We start from the raw sequence: 18,021 nt of genomic DNA on the forward strand, positions 1-18,021 counted from the left end.
CCCTCCCCCCCCCAAAAAAAAAAAAAAACATTTTTGCTGCGGATTTTCTTGTTTCCAAGAAATCCTACATTAAAAAAACAAAACAAGAACAGTGTGTTAACAAATAAATGCCGTTGACAATAATATCAATTATCTAGAGTTATCGCTCAGACATCATTTCCTTTGTTGACCTTGACACTTTGTCCCCAAAAATAGACAGTTTACCAAAATCCCAAACATCTCAACATCAAAGACATTTCAAAAGGGAATCCAGTTAAAAAAACAAAATCAAAGAAAATATGATTGAGGGTTTTAGTGAAGTGTGGGATAAATCAAAATACGGGGTGAAAACAAGTGTAGAGTGGTCAGGTGGTTACAAAGAATACAAATATGAACAAAACACCAAACTGTAAAGTTAATAATGAAATGCTAAACCGGAGAAGTTAACATGGTTACAAATTGAGAGTGGTGATGAAAAGGTGGAGAAATGATTTTGATGTTTAATTAGCACTCACATGAACTGGTTAATATGATATTATATTATATGAATAGTATTCCCTAAAACAATATAAGTCTGTGAAAAAAGACACAAAAGCGTGAGCCGAAGCAATACTGATTTAAGCATCTACAAAATTGGCATGTAACTGTAAGCAAGTGCAGTAGTAAGTGAAAAACTTTTGTAACCAGAGATAGACTCGAAAATCAGAGAAAATGGAAACAGGGATGTTTTTCTGAAAGGAAAAACTCGGTACATTTCACAAAATGTTTTTGGCAAAATCACAAGTAATAAAACCAATTTGATTTGGGGTTTTTTGACAGTCAGAAATCTGAAGCTTTTCTTCAAAAAGCTTGAAATAATTTAATTGTTTTCAGATGTTAACAAAAGCTATGGTTATCTTTTCAACGACTAAACTGTGAACAACTTGTTTTTCCCTGTTCACCAATTTTACAAATACCAATCAGACATGAAGTTCTAGGAAATATTTGTTGATTAAAAGAAAAGAACTGAGCAAAATTTTAGAGATCATAACACAAGCTTTGGTTGTCTTTTTCAATGAGCAAAACGTGCACAAAGATTAATTCAGTTGATGAAATTCTGATTCGTACCACACCAGGTTAAAAATTGCTGATCGGAGGTGGGCACCGGGGACAAATCTTGCTCGTCAATTTTAGCGAGTTCTGGTCGGTCGTCTTGGCTGAGAAGGCTTCTTGTACTACTGTTATGTCCTGTGGCGGAGGGGGGAGGAAAATGTTCAGAAAGCAGGAACTGGGGAAGGGGTTCAGGGGGGACAGATTTCTTTGTACGAAACAGGGGCGGCAACAGGGAATCTGCCCAGCTACATGCAGCTCTAAACTTTGTAAGGACTGTGACCTTCACCCACTAAAACCACATTGTAGTTCTTGAAACAGGCTGTCTTGCCCTTACAATGTACAACATCAGGCTTGGACTGGATTCCAACTTTTTTTGAGAGCAAAAGGCTGTACATACAAGTACTTGCTCCTTCTTCATGTGTCACCCGTTTTTAGACAGGTGCTCCAGAGTCGTGCCGAGTTAAGTACAAGAAAAGTTTGACGTCTGAAACACTAAGGAGTGACTGGAGGTGCTATCAATCATAAAATTGACTGTTTGACAAGTTTATTTTGGTTGACCTAGAGTCACTCAGCCAATCTATTTGGTTCGGTGCGACTCTAGACACCTGTCTGAAACAGGTGTACATGTAAGTGTCCCCCTACACATATGTACAATGTATGTACGTAGCCACCTCTGGTCTTTTTAAAGGGAAGAAAGCATGATGCATGCATAATGTGACCCTTTTAACAAAATGACTCTTTAGCAGCAACTGCTTTATTGATATTTGTGTGATCAAAGATTTGACTTTTTAGAAAGAAACATGTTTCATCGAATGTATATCACACAAGATAAATTAATGGTACGCCTTTGGTAGACAGGTTTGCTGATTATAAGAGCTAAGAAAATCTTCAAGGAGTCATTTTGTTGAGTCAAGTCACAAGCAGGTATCTATCTCAAAGTGTATTGATCACGACTGAATAATGTATTTAGTCATAATCAACAAACTCAATAAAGTCATTTACTGAGACCAGGGCCCAATTTCATAGAGCTGCTGAAGCGCAAAAAAGTAGCTACATATGTATACATGTACATGTAAGCAAAACAAAATTAGCAGATTAAGGTTACCAGCCAAAATGTACATGCTTATCTCCGGCTTATTTTTGCTTAGCTGAAAATTGTTGAACAACTTTCTCTTATGCAAAAAATAGTTATAGGCCTGACGTTTTGACCCTAGCAGTCTTTCTCGAAGGCTTTCGAGAAAGACTCCTCTACGTAGGGTCAAAACGTCAGGCCAGTAACTATTTTTTGCATTATACCATTGGTCCATAGTTGTTTGCAACAGCTAATCCTCTTTTCTCAACTTTTTGTTATTTTACACAGCTCTATGAAATTGGGTCTTCTAAGGTCTTCTCTAAACATCAGCATGCATAAACACAGTCCAAATCATGTCACAACTCAAGTATTTTGCTTACAGTAGATGCTGTAAGGTTCTTTTGTATAATTCGTTTCAAATTTATAGCAAGTGATGGGTTTTTGTGAAGCCTTTGATCAATCAAGTTTACGGGTTGCATGTCTCCCCCCCCCCCACCCATTTTGGTTTTGTTTTGATCATCTTTGCTATTTAATCGTTTCCCCTTATCTTCTTTAGCCAGATTAGGTTTGCCAATACAGTGCATGGTACGAGTTTAAGAGTTTAAAGGGAAGGTGTATGATTTGTAATCACTCTTAAAAGTATTGGCAATATGAACGCGTGGTTAGAAGCCTACAACAGCTTTCAGGAGTGTATTTAAAGCATTTTGACAAACATTGCACTTTGAAGTCATTTGTTATTTAAATCGATAGGCCCCTAAATTTGTTTCTGAGAACCATTGCTGTCATGATGCTTCTCAGATTGTGTATTCCTCAATAGGAATGATTCTTCCTGTGTGGACATACTCCCTAGGGATTTTCTGCGACCAACCACATTTTGAAATGAAATGTTCACATGTTAGTTTGTACATCTACAAATAGGATTAAAATGATCGAACGTATCCAACTTGGGAGGTTGTGACATGATTTGTACACTAACACTCAATTGAAATAAAACAAACTACATATGCTTGTACACTAATGTCCACTGGCAAACATAAACACATGATCTATGCAAAGTTGTCAAATCTACAAAAAGAATATCAAAAAGCAACACTCATTACTCAAGTAACAAAATTAAAACAAGAAATAAAGTTTATAATACATAACAACAAACCCAAAAAGAACAAAAAATTCTTTCATGCTCAAACATGTCTAAACTTGTTCAAACAAAATAGTTTGAAATCTTGTACCGTTTCGTGCCAAAGTAACAAATTTCCAAAGGGACCAAAAAAAAATAATTCAAAAAACTGAAAATAAGGAGGTATTTTGGGCAATGGATTTTGTTTAAAGTTACACATATGTAGCTTTGCACTTGTTATACAAATTAATGAAATTAAATTTGCAAGTATTTTATGTGGAATTTGTTCATTGCAGGAAAAGAGTGTTGGTGAAGAAAAATGACAAGAAATAATCGATTAAAGCTTGCAAGATTACTCAATGTATTATCTTGCATGAAATATTATAATCTTAGAGAGAAAGTTCTTTACCCAAGACAATCAGGTTGCAAAGATTTTAGTTCAAAACTTTGATTGATAATGACAAATGTACTATCAAAACCATTTACAATATTATACACATATTGACTAGCAATGAGGTAACTAGTATACCTCTATTCTCATGAGGGACTTTGAGTGACCAGAAGAGCGACCTATTTCCCGAGGCCGAAGGCCGAGGGAAATAGGCCCCTCTTCTGGTCACTCACAGGCCCGAAATAATTGTTTGATGTTGCTGAAAGCCTGATACACAAGACTATTCCAAGTTGCGGGTTCGAATCCTACACCAAATTGCTTGCAAAGGTTGTTTGTTTGTTGTTTAACTTGAGAAACAATGTCTATTGCTTGCAAAGGTTGTTTGTTTGTTGTTTAACTTGAGAAACAATGTCTTAACAAAGCATCATGGAGGCTCAATAAATTAAATCTAAACTAACAGTCACTCAGTCTCCCTCCAAAATAGAATCTCCTTGAAGTGAGAACTAGGCCTGGGCGACTAGTGAAATTTACTACTCTACTAGTCGCGCCTCAAATAGTCGCGACTTTAACACTAGTCGCAATTAAATTGTAATTCTCAAGATGCATTGTGTCATGTTTGCCGCAGGTGCAATATAGTTCAAGCTTAAAGGATTGACGGATTGTTCTCATGATGTCTCTTAAGTAAATTATAAAGTCCTGAATAGTCATGAGCGACCTAATTGGTTTATCAAACATGTTTTTTTTACGTTGCAATTTTTGTTGTAGAAGTCATCGTGACACGATTAACCGAGTGGTTGAAAAACGATAGTCCCGACTTGACTAAGCAATCAACTATGACACTACATGTACATGTAGTCGCACTAGTCACTCAGACTCAATGAGAACATCCAAAGAGTTCTTCCTGATATTTACTCGTACTTACCACCATCGAGGTCGATAGACCGCGTCCGTTTGACAATCCCACTGACAGACATCTTACGCTGATAATACGCCTGGCTAGCTGAAGGCGGAGCTGTTGCTGGTTTGGTTTCCTTGAACTCCACGACAGGTGGCAGGTAAGGCTTGGGGGATGCCGACTCGTCACGTGGCCCGAAAAATTTCTGTACCTTCACCCCTTCTCCTATTGAAATAAAAATGATAGCAAAACGGATAACAAATCTGAATGAATCCATAATACTGATTCCACTATTATTATGTAGTGATTACCACAGTAAGGTCCATGTTCTCTCTCATGAATTCAAACTCAAATGCAAATTGCAGAGATTTGTTTTCACGCGGGTTTTTGAACTGTTCTGATGTTTCAGCCCGTTTGACAATATCTGGGCCCAATTTCATTGCTCTGCTAACTGTGGAATTCTGTGTTTACAGCCTATAGAATTGTGTGCTTCATTGGGTTTTTTATATGCATATAGGTGGCCAAGGTACACGTACATTGTACATGTACATGTACATGTAATAAGAAACTAGTTTGTGTGTGGTACCCATGTGAAGGTCTTTTCACACCAGAGCATTTTAACGAGGGCCCTTGACTAAAATCGAGTTGTATAAAACTGAAGACAACAAGGAAATCCCAGTCCCGTGAAATTTGTCAAGTTTAAAACAAAAGTGAAAAGCACAGAGCAATGTTCTCAGGAGAGTTGCGTAAATGTGTTGTACATGTACATGCTAAAATAATTTGTCGCACTGGACGAAAATTATCTGGGTGAAATTGTTTTTTTCTTCTCAAGTAAAAAACAATACAGCACCTACACATGTACGCTTTGTTGCAAAACATGATGTGACAAAAATAAAAAATCCTACAAAATGGCACCACTATAATTTCACATGGCTGATAAACACTTGAGTGAGACATTTTTATCCCGATCGACCTAAACGATCTATCTCAAATCGGCAAACTTAAAAGGCACAACAATATTACAATAATTCTTAACTCAAAAAAAGGGTAAAAACAGTAAATAAAACAATAAAAACAGTATTTTCAGACATTTCTCTAAAAAGGAATCCTTCATATTAGTTTTAAAAAAATTCAAGGATTTAAATAAATGTCAGTTCTACAACACTACCGATCCTTTAAGGGGGGAAAACAATAAACAAACTTAGGAAAGTTGAGGAAATGCCTTAAACATCCTAGGAGAAACACAGTCAATATACATGAACCATGTACTTAAGGAAGTGCCCAACCATCCTAAGAGGAAAAAAACAGTTAACATGTCTTTTTTATTCACAGGATGGTTGAGGAAACGCCTAAACCATCCTAGGAGAAAAAACACAGTTAACATGTCTTTTTTATTCCTAGGATGGTTGAGGAAATGCCTCAACTATCCTAGGAAAAAACCACAGTGAACATGTATTTTTTATTCTAGGATGGTTAAGGAAATGCCTCAACCATCATAGAAGGAAAAAAACAGCTACTAGTTTTTTTTTGTCCTAGTATAGTTAAGGAAGTGCCTCAACCATCCTATGAGGAAAACACAATGGCCATTTACATGTATGTGTGTTTTTGTTTCCAGAACAGTAAGGATATGCCTCAATCGCATGCTATAAAAAGACTTTGAAGTTTTTAAATCCTAGTTCACCTTAGCAAGTAATATTGGATTATTTTCTTTAAACATTGTAAGTTTAAAGTTAATATTTACTGAGCAATTACCTCTTTTCTCAAATACTACGTGACTTCAGAGGTAGTCTAATTTTCTCACAATGTGTTTAGCCCAATATCATAGAGCTGCTTAACGATAAGCATTTTTTTTGTTTGCTTACTTAAGGTAGCAAAAATAATTGTTTAAAGTCACCTGGAAGTGGTATTTTGTCAAACCAAAGCTTTTGTCACTAATATATGTGATTTGATGAGTGAAATGTGAATAAACAGTTAACTACATGTAAGGTTCTAAAAAATTAGTTCTTATCTTATTTACAAATTTAAGAGTAGGCCCGACCCGAGAGGGCGCTGTTAGTGACATCGATCGAGGCGCAATATTGGAAGAGAAAATGTTGCAGTGCTGAAAAAGACGTCGAACCGGACCACTGGGCAATATTGCTCTTGTGAGTCTATCCAGCCATGAAGGCTGACCCCATCTTTAGTTGTTTTGCTGCATTCAGCAGCAATACACTTGGACGGCATTGCCAGAAAAATTTAAAGCAACCACTTGTTTGAAACGTACAAACTCAATGACTTGGACTTGCATTTACTTTGCAGGTGTGTTTACTCTACGCATCAAGGGGTAACTCCCCCGGAGTCAACCCCCAAACAACTTTAACTATTTTGTAAACACATACATTGTAAATGGTGACAAACAATTACTAAAAAAAAAAAAAAAAGGGTGTATGTACTTTTTGTAGGACGACAAACACAATGTCCACAGATTTACACTAAACTTACACAGTTTGAAGATAATGATAGTAGAAAGCTTTCCTGAAAGTGCTGTAGTTTGGGGGAAATGAGTAAAACAATGTCCTGAAAATAGTTTTCGTCTCATGAGACGAAAATTATTTTAAGCATTTACAAACGTATTTTCATGACATTGTTTTACTAATTTTTCAAAAACTACAGCACCTCAGTTAGTAATATTTGAAGAGAAGCTTTCCACTGTCATTATCTTTAAACCATGTAAGTTCAATGTAAATCTATGGACATTTTGAAAAAGTATCCAAATCCTTTAATGTTATAAAACATACATGTACACTCTTATGTTTGACAAATTAAAAATTATATTTCCAGGGGACTTTAAACGCACACCTATTTCAGGAGCTTAGTAACATGTTAGTAAGCAAACTGCGCGCGCAGCATTTTAGATTGTTTGCTCAAGCAAAAAAGGAGGTACTGATAGTACACTGTCTGAACATACCCTATGATGCCTGACTAACCTTGTTCCACAGTCTCAAGGAAGCTCAAATGTTTGATGCAGGAAGTGCTCAGGAAATCTTTGAGGTGACCTAGCTTGACCTGCACCCCGTTAAGGTAGCCCGTCTTAATCTTACGAATGACAGACCACATAGCGGACTGCAACATGCCGTGCTCACCTAGGGGAAGAATTGAAAATGAAGGTTTTAACACCTGCAATCGAATAATCGTAGAAATAAATGGCATCACTAAGAATGAAGTGAGAGACTACTATGTACAATATGTAACAAATCTGAATCCCACTTGCTTCAATTTTTGAAAAAAGTGGTTACATGTAAATGGCCTTTGTCTTAACCGAGTCTAAGAGTTTTCCATTAACCTTTGTGAAAGACTCTGCAAGAGTCAAAACAAAAAGTCATGTTCTCCATGTCCAATAAATCCTAGTTCTTAATCTGCAAAAAGGAGCCAGACTAGTATTCCTCTTAGCCTCATCTTGGCAACGCCATGAATTGGCAGCTACGGCAGCGGCTTGTCTGCCGCATAGTCACGCCCCGAAGTACACAGGAAGTCCTCAGCAATAGTATCAGCAATAGTAAAAGTCGTAGCCACTACATGTAGTACGGATTCGAAAAATTTAAAGGTTACTTTGAGCTTGTCTAATTAAGCGGCAAAGCAGGTGATTAATTAGCATCAGTTCATAATTAACAATTGATTATTTTTATCTCACCAAATTGACAAATTTGTTTAGAATAGTTAATAGACATGATAGATTTGGCAATAAAGTCATTACTGAACTTAAAGTAAACCCTCAGATGTACATATTCAAATCAAAGAGATGTTAATATTGTATCTGTGGTCAGGCCTTGCTCTTACAAAAAAGCTTTTTGTTTAAGAAGCCAACCGGGCTAATAAACTCTGGGTTTAACTTGATCCTAGGAAGTTTTTGAAGGCCTGAGTTTTAAATTGTCATAAAATGTATCTTTCTGATGCATTAATGGTAGCAATCACAATAAGTAAAATACATGTAGGTAAATAAAGTTACACTCAAAAATAAACTATGAACACATTTAAAAGAAAATTGTTTCACATCGAAATGGAAAAAAACAATGAGCATTTTAAGGATTAGGTTGCACAGTTTTTAGCAGCCCACAGGGCAAGTTGAGAAGTGGTGTTTAATAGCCTGCAGCATTTTTTTTTTTTACTAGACAATACTGTACAGTGTATGGCGGGCTAGTGTTAAGAGCGAGCCCCGTATGGTATACATTTGCCCAGCACTAACTAAAAGGGCACCAGTCGTCTAAACAATTAGCATTCTCATGGTATTTCAGCTGGTAACTACATGTATTTCAAACTGTGTAAAATCCTAATCGAAGAGACGTACTGCACGGAAACTTTGGAATTAAACGCATCATTTTAACTCTGCATGATCCACAAGAGACAAACTGATTTTATGGGGTGTCATGGGCGAGCGGATAAGAGGACTGAGTGTGGGTTCGAATCTCGATCATGACACTTGTGTCCTTGAGCACGACACTTCCACCAAGTGGTAAATACATGTAGGCACCTGTAAGGGCAGAGTTGGTTCTTGGAGCTTAGTGCGCTACATACTTGGCGGTGCAGGCTGTATACTCCCCAGGGAGCTAAGATGGTTTCAGGAATGATTCAAGGCTCAGTGACAAAGGGTAAGAATGTTGAAGCGCCATGAGGGTCACAAGTGCTATAAAAGAAGTGACCAAGGGTAATAATGTTGAAGCGCCATGAGGGTCACAAGTGCTATAAAAGAAGCCACTATTGTTATTAGGTTTGCCCTCACCAACAAAGAAATAATCACAGGGTTGCTCTGGAGATTCAGCTCCGTCATTTGATCCCTTCTCAGATGAGCTTGGAGTTCTTCTCTTCTTGTGAAGTCCTTTAGCGGTTTTAGTGTCGGAGGATTTGTACGATAAAAAAATGTTGTAAAACGTGCACCGAAACAGAAAGCGAAAGTCCGGTTTCTAAGCATGCTTGTGGTTGCAACATACATTGTAAAGACGGTTTTAAGATTACCAGGGTTTCAGGGTAGCAATATTGAGGCTCAAAATATGCTGAGCGGTGCTAAGGGCAAGGGGTGGGGTTCTTATTGAAGCTGCAGGGAGTTTGAGGGAAACAGGCAAGAAAGTGTTCACGGGTGGTGGGCAACAATTAAGCTTCATGCATGTATTGGACTCCACTGACATACAGTAGTAAGCCACTGACAATACACTGAACACATAAAGTCACAACAAAACTGATGCAATACTGTGAGCAAAGTGAGGTGATAAAATGCTATATCTATCTGTCAAAAAGTAAAAAAAAAAAAAAAAAAAAACGCTGACTGGCTAACCAAAAGTGACTTATTTGCACGCATGCCCCCTTCAGACTGTTGCCCACCAACTCATGATCACCTGTAGAGCGCTTAATTTTTAGTATGCACATAAATGTCAAATTGTAAGTACTTTGATGCACTCCACTCAAAAGAATCATGTGTGTACATGGTCACCTCACAGTTGGACATGGCATCCAAGATCAAAGAAAAATGAGAGGAGACCAGTCTGAGTTGCTCTATGACTTGAAACTTCTTTTGAAATGAATCGTCTTTTTACATGGCCACCCTAAACTGCATACAGTTGGACATGTCACAAGATCGAAGAAGGGAACCAGTTGCTCTATGACTTGCTACATGTACATGTACTTCTTTTGATAGTGCACCCTGTGTATCGGTAGCCTAAGTCTTGTATACAGAAGGGATCAACCTCAGGACTACTTTAAATATCCAACATATTTGGACATTAAAAATAAATGAGAAAATAAATGGCAAGATCGTACACCACTGGGAATGGCAAGACCAGAAGATACACTGCTGGGAAGTTGCATACATGTAGATGCCGCCCTTTTATGAAAACCACTGCTTTGACTTCTGCTCTGGCTTAGGCCTTTTAGCCTGTCCAGAGTCATGAGAGCTCAGGCCTGATACTTCCTGCAGGCATCGGAGGGATTGCCTCCATGCCCCATGGTCACTGCCTTGGTGCCCCTTAAATGCTCTAATCCCAATTTACTAATTCCTAAACAGGGTGGTGCCAACAATAAGAAAATGCCTTGATGTCATTGCCCTTTCAAAGATGAAGCATATACAGGCCTGGCCCAGAGCTCATGTTTTTAAAATAATTGACAGAGCCTACACCGTAGTCAAAACTGTGCTTTCCAAAAGGGTGTAAAATGCAAACATCATTGGCATTGCTGGCACAACATGCTAGCCTTATTACATGCACTACAGTGTACAGTAAGCTTACATACAGTACATTATTCATTAAGTGTGGTTAATTCATTGTAAAACTCCCTTAGTTCAAAACAAAGATCAACCTAGAAATGCTGTGCTGGAAATGCTGCACTCATTTCAGAATTTCTTTGAGTTTGAAACATCCAGACTTACATACATGTATGTACACATGTACAATGTACATACATCTCACCTGGTTCTTACTTTTTGGAAATGATATTTCTTTCTGTGAATATCACGATAACCTACATGCATGACATGTATCAATTAATTTCCTTCTAAGCTTCAAATCTTACTGTAACCACAGGATTTATACAATGAATTCACCTGAATTTTGTCAGAGAGCCACAGCTTGTGGGTACTCATTAACCAAAACTGTGGCCTTTGATGGAGAATAATGTACACGTATGTACATGTGCGTATGTACATGTATATGTGTCTGGTCCAAGCCTGCTTGGTTTGCTTAGCTAAAGTTCAACATTGAAGCAATCAACGTCAGGTGAAAATAGGCATACGTTTTGGTGAGTTTGTAGGAAAACGTTCAACAAACCATTACACTCAGTACAATCAGCAACTTACTACAATACAGACATTTTGTACAAGGCTCAAAGCTTCACAAGACACATGCATAGCCATTAGTATCAAAACACAACAGAATCACAACAATTGAATTTGAAAACTATAATTAAGAAGATCCTCAATGAGTCTTCTTGAAAATAACCATGGTTAAAAACTTTCACAAATTAGCAGTGACACAAATTTGTAAGTTCGTCTCTAGTACAATACAAGTTTATCGTAGATTATCAATAGTTTTTATGCAGAGCTTCTCAAGACCAAGTTAAAATCTTTTTACAAAGTCAACATTTGACGATCTTAAATTGCCACGATTTATTGATGATGTTTGTCCTTTTGTCTCCTGTCTTTATTTAGGTTGGACTGACACACCTCTTGGACTGATGTCGTTCTGTTGTCCTCAGTCCTTTAGTACTCTGTTTTTTCTTTTACTGCCTGCCCCCCCCCCCTTTTTAAATGTAGATTTATCCCCCCGTCTTTCTTATTTTTTTATTTTCCTTTTCAGATGAATACATTTTGCTATTTAATGTTTTTAAGAGTTTTATCCTATTCGTATCTTGTATTTTTGAATTTATATGTGAAATTGCCCAAAAAATAATAATCAGTAAACAAATAAAGGTTTGCGCTTACCCATCATGCTCTGGGTGATGATGATGGTGATGATCGGCCGACCGAGCTCCCTCCAGTTGTAACGGAGGTAGGCGACATCCGTCTTGGAGATGTCTGACAACAGATCATTGTCAAGGGCAAGATAAAACTGATGTTGATCCAAGAACTAAATAAGAAAAAAGGAGTCAACTGTTTGTTTGAAGTTTAACAGATGGGCTTCAGAGACAAAGTCATTGTGGTTTGATTAACCCTAGACCAAGCCACGGTGGCAGTGCTGTGCGTGCCTGCACAGGGCTCACAATTTTGCCCAGCACTCTTGAGTAAAATTCATTGTGCCGCCCAGCACAGATTTCATAATATTGCCCACTGTGCATTGATCTGTGAGACACCATGATAACAGAGAAAGAACACAGTGAAAAGGCCATCCAACTTAAAAGCATTGCCCCACAACACTAAAAGTTTGGAAACCTGGCCCCACTTCAGCAATAATGGCCCCATGTTTAAACATGAATAATTTTGTGGATCCGCACACCATTGGTGCTCACCACTAAAATTGGTCTAGCTACAGCCTTGGTGATCAGCACTGTATCGATCATGTAACATTCGTTTACAAAAAGAGTGATCTTGCATACACCATTCTTACAACGTTCCAACTCACACAAAACTTTATCCTTTTTGTGTGTGAGAGAATTGCATTACATCACAAGGCTGGACGACCACTTCAAGGCGAGGGCTACACTTAACTGATTAGCGCTGTGGACCCAAATCAACTGTCACCAGGGGAACGTTCCCAATCCTGGTGCTAAAACACGGTTACACCTTTACAGTTTGGAAGGATGTAAACATGTGTATCATTCACTGGGGGCCTGGCTTGTAGAGCAGAATGCAATACCTTCCCAGATTTTTATGAAGCAATTATGGTTAAGAGCTTTGCTTAATGGCACAAGTTTCATGACCGGGATTCAAACCCACACACTGCTGCTGACAACACCAGAGTCTTGGTCCGTTGAACTAGACCACATGGTATCAAAATGGCATCTAAATCACTTCACGGCATCAAAACAGACATTGTTGTATTGGGTTAGACTTGACAGTAATGATGCACATTTACTTATCTTTACAAAAGTCTGTATAATCATACCTGAGGTACAAAGGCTAGGATTTCTCCATGAGCGTTGTAGAGTTTACTGGTACTCAGCAAACCGTTCTCCTTTGAAACGTTTCCCGACAGACCTAGCTTCTTGTTATGACCTATGAGGACGGAAAAATACATTACAAATAACAAAATACAACCGTATGATTGATAATTTGAGGCATTGCATGGCGAGGTATCAATATAAATTTGGTTTGCGGTAACACCATGTGTATCTACTTGCCAGGTAGAGTTTGTTCTTTAGGGAACTGTCTTTCTATATTCTACTACCGCGGAGTAGATTTATCAGATTGCTCGGGAGAACTGTCCTGCTTGTTTTTAAACAACTACCCGGGCAGAAGGTATAGAAAATTGGCTGGGACTACTACTTTAGCTTATAGGATCATTATTACAACCTTGCTATTCTAAAACTTGCAATTCATTTAAACACTATTTTTGTTGTTGCAATGACTTTATATGTATGTATAATTTCGGAACAGGATTGTGTTATAGGTGATAACAGAACACCATAAAACAGTAAACAGCCTAACTTTACCAAGTTGTTTATAGAGACGGGTAAGAACCCGGGCAGGATGAACTTGAACTGGGGATGCCTCCTCCACGGTTTGGATGTCAAAACCATGCTTCTTCATGAAGCTCTGAATCATGTCGTCTTCGGCTAGCAAAGCAACTAATCACAAGGAAAGAAATAAAAATATATATATAAAAGAAAATACTAGTTCTGTGAAATAACTTGTATTTTTCATTGTATGCATGTTGGTTGAAGTTCTTTCTGTATTTTTCGTAATTTTTGTATTCAACGGTCCTGGTTTTTCACTCTCGACTTTCCAAAAGCGCTTTGAGACTTCACTGTAAAAACTTTTCATTATTATTAGTATTATTGTTAATTATTATTCTGTCAAAGAAGAGATTGGTAGAGACCTTACATGTAGGGTTGTAGCTACATGTACATGTAGAGACAAAAGACTGCTTGTGTGGCAGGAGATTCTGTTCTAACCAAAATAGTTTTGTACATTAAGACATCATAGACATTGCTCTATAAATACTTTCGCAATGTGTTCACAAATTATCTTAAGATTCTGCAAACATTTTTATTTGTATTTGTGTTTGTATTTACTGTCAAAACCAACAGCTGACGAAACGCCAATTAAAGGAAAGGGATATACAAAACTAATATTATAAATGAATCTTTAAATTTACAAAAAAGACTAAATTCATGAATGTATAAGAATTGAATTTAGAAAAAGATAAATAAGGGAATAAAAGGGTAGCGACGAGTTCTTCATCGTACGTTTAAAGCCGGCAGGGTCGGCAGCCATGTAATAAAGGCCCGAGCCGAAAGCGAGGGCCTTTATCGCACGACAACGACCCTACAAGGTTTTAAACGGACGTTGAAGAACGAGTCACTACTCTTTTATTACCATTCGTAAATACCCTTTTGTTAAAAAACGTAAACACATACAGTAACAGACAATTTAACAATTGAAAATTCGAGGTTTGAAATATTTTGTTCCTAAACTTTGTGAAGAATCTGTTTGAGGCGCGTGGTTTGTGTGTACGCTCACATGCTTAGATTACGCGCTAATAGCTATGATTTGCGCGGTCGGCTAGATAATCTTGCGCGCCCGACCTGCGGAAAGCCAGCTCAGTGTGCATAAACAGAGCTCTAGTGTGCGTTAACAAAAGGTTTATGCACACCCACGTTAAGCGCTCTCCACCAATAGGAGTAGAGAAACTGTCTGGGGTATTTATGAATTAAAAAATTCTTAAACAAATAAATAAATAAATATCTGCCTCCTACTTAATTTTTTAAAAACATCTGTGGGATATAACAAAATTGTTGCTTCTTTTCACTTACCCTGGATGACAAGGTCTGGCTTGGGCTCAGCGGACATTCGTCTGTTGAGTGGGTCCACTTCACCAGGAGCTATAAAGCCTTCTTGAAGTAGAAGACCAAGAATATACAGGGCCTGACCCCAGATGTGAGGGATTTTCCCTCCAGCCACTCTGTCTTGGCTATGAGGGTTCTTGTATTCCAGTGCGACCTTAAAAAGAAAATGTAGGAAACAGCACGATACAAACAAAACTTTGGTAGCAAACTTGCGGGTAGACTAGTCCCCTGTTGTTATCCTCAAGGATGCGGGTATACTAGTCCCGTGTCTTTATCCTCAAGGAGGCAGATAAAATGGTCCCATGTCTTTATCGCAAGGATAAAGACAGGGGAACAGTCTACCTGCAAGTTTGCTACCAAAGTTTTTCTGAAAGGATAAAGACAAGCACTGATTCTACAGACCTAATGATTCAATTGGATACAATGATTTCATTGGATAAACATGTAGTGACATACATTTGTAAGCCTTCTAGATGTTTGTCAGCTGCACTTTCGGGCGTCTGCATGCAGTGTGCATAATGTTTGTATACTTTACTTGTACACAAACATGCATGTAATGACAATATATACATTGTACGTCCACATGTATGAAGGATTTGTCTGCAAATCTCCGTATGAAATGAATGCAAGGTCAAAGGTGAATTTGCAAAGATCCTGATGATAGGCTCAAGAGCCCCAAAGTGTGATGTCAGATGTTCAGGCTGACTTGGGGTAGAGCCATGTATAAAATTCTTTTGTGAGAAGTGTTGGTTCTAAGATGGTCTCAGTGTTGGAACAGTATACTCTAAACTTCAGGAGAAGATTATGTTTGAACAGTCAAGCTAAATAAATCATAAGAACTATATCTGCCCTCACGGGTACCCATTCACCCCTGGTTGTTGAGAAACAATCATAGTTAATTGCCATGCTCAAGGGCACAAGTGTCATGACCAGGATTCGAACCCACATCCTGATGACTGAACCATCACAACTCAAGTCCCATACCTTATCTTTAGGTACATAGTACAGCTCCGGTATGGCTTTAGTGGAGTCACTCGTGGGTACCAGTATGTCTCTCAATCCCTCGGCGTATTCATCAGCTTGTTCCTTGTTACCATTGAACACACCATCCAGAAGGAGGTACGTCCAGAATAGTGGCCATTCACACTCAATGTCCTCAAACACCTTCAGCTCAGCTGGCTCATAGTACAATCTATTGGGATCCTTACCAGACAAAAAGGAAAGAAAGAATGAATATGAGCAGTATTATAGCATACGACAGTGTTAGAGCATTAGACATTTGTGGGACTGTGCCATGGGGGTAATGATAAGATGTGTAGGGGAAGGGTGCCTAAGAAGTTTTATCTGGGGACCCATGCTACAATAGTCTACAGTCTTTCCAATAAACAGAGTCATTTCTTGCCATACCTCCAATGCTGTAGACAATTGAGGGACTTTGCCATTAGGGTATTGATGAGGTGTGTAGGGGAAGGGTGGCTAAAAAAGTTTTATCTGGGGACCCATGCTACAATAGTCTACAGTCTTTCCAATAAACAGAGTCATTTCTTCTCATACTTCCAATGCTATAGACATTTGCGGGACTGTGCCATGGGGGTATTGATGAGGTATGTAGGGGAAGGGTGCCTAAAAAAGTTTTATCTGGGGACCCATGCTTTAATAGTCTACAGTCTTTCCAATAAACAGAGTAATTTCTTCTCATACCTCCAATGCTGTCTTATAACCATCCCTGAGAAATCGCCGGCATCCATATCTCCCTTGTAGTTTGTCGATAATGTGTGTCCGAGTCAGGTTAATGAGTGATTCATCATCCACTGCAAACGCTGGGAAGCCAATGACGCTCAGGAGACCCGCATCTATCTCCTGCAAGAAAAATCAAGAAAAATTAATTATAATAATTATGAATATTTGTTGGTAAATATTCTTATCCTTAAAAATTGTCTTATATATGTAATATGGCCTCTGGCTGCAAAGAAGTTTTTATCAATATAACTTTTCAATTTGAATATTTGTTATTACACCTGTCATGCCTGCCAACAATTCTGAACTATAAACATCAATCCATGATACAGTTCAGTCACTGTTTTGAAAATCTGGCACCCATATCAAAAAACTGTCTCAGCAGGAATAATTTCACAACAACTTTTTCACTCACAACAAGAATTAATTTGTACCAAACTGTACAAATCACTGGCTGGTTAACTAAATCTGCTAAGATTGTTTTGAGTGCTTTAGCAGCTCTACATTAAACATTATATAAAACTACTGTATGCGAGTAAGTTTGAACCCCCAACCAGTGCAATATAAGTTATTTCCAATCTGTTTACCTTTGAGCTTGATTCTCTTGGTAACATTGAGTATAAGACTGCTTGGCATTTAGCAATCATATCAGCCTGGACATGGATGACTGAAGCTGGGCCACCTCTTGCTCCAAACAGGTCTAATTCATTCAATGCTTCCATTGCAGCCTGAAGGATAAAGACAACAAAATCATGTTGATAAGTCAATTTTAATAAACCAGGGTTCGATTTCACAAAGGACTTAAGTTTATCTACAGGTAACTTTGTCAGTATTACCATAGTTATTTGTACTGTGACATCACACTTTAATTAGCAACTACGAGTGATTTTCAATTAAGATCAATCTCAGCTCTTTGTGAAATGGGCGCCAGGGCCCAAACTTATAGACCTGCTTAAGCAAAAAAATAGCTCAGTCTGTGAATATTTAATATAATTTACCTGTAGAAAATCCAGCTTCATTAGCCATCAAGTTTTTGAGAGTTAAAAGGTGAAATCACAGAGCAATGTTATCAGGAGAGTCATGTAAATCCTTACTACTTGCTAAAACAAGTTTTGCCTTTCTGAGACAAAGTTATTTTCTGGAACTTTTGTTACTCATTTCTCAAAAACTACAGCACTTCAGCAAGTGATATTTTAAGGGAAACTTTCTATCACCATTATCATTTAAGCATGAAGTGAATTTGTGGACGATTGTGTTTTGTGTCATACAAAAAG

General features: G+C 38.0%; 1 protein-coding gene across 3 annotated transcripts in view; it reads right to left on the minus strand.

Moving 5' to 3' along the window:
• The window catches only part of LOC139936749 (probable phosphorylase b kinase regulatory subunit alpha), a 36,243-nt gene that overhangs the window by 12,406 nt on the left and 5,816 nt on the right, over positions 1-18,021 (minus strand). Inside the window, exons 6-16 of one of the 3 annotated variants that reach the window (XM_071931655.1) lie at positions 17,335-17,475; positions 16,712-16,870; positions 15,995-16,213; positions 14,978-15,164; positions 13,655-13,789; positions 13,108-13,217; positions 11,988-12,132; positions 9,303-9,398; positions 7,513-7,668; positions 4,574-4,771; positions 1,087-1,206 (exon numbers count right to left, since the gene is read on the minus strand). In XM_071931655.1, the coding sequence (XP_071787756.1) occupies positions 1,087-1,206; positions 4,574-4,771; positions 7,513-7,668; positions 9,303-9,398; positions 11,988-12,132; positions 13,108-13,217; positions 13,655-13,789; positions 14,978-15,164; positions 15,995-16,213; positions 16,712-16,870; positions 17,335-17,475 (1,666 nt within the window). The remainder of the gene's footprint in view (positions 1-1,086; positions 1,207-4,573; positions 4,772-7,512; positions 7,669-9,302; positions 9,399-11,987; positions 12,133-13,107; positions 13,218-13,654; positions 13,790-14,977; positions 15,165-15,994; positions 16,214-16,711; positions 16,871-17,334; positions 17,476-18,021) is intronic. The other 2 variants (XM_071931656.1, XM_071931657.1) reach the window with 2 other exon arrangements.

Source organism: Asterias amurensis, chromosome 4, assembly GCF_032118995.1.
Source record: "Asterias amurensis chromosome 4, ASM3211899v1".
NCBI lineage: Eukaryota > Metazoa > Echinodermata > Asteroidea > Forcipulatida > Asteriidae > Asterias > Asterias amurensis.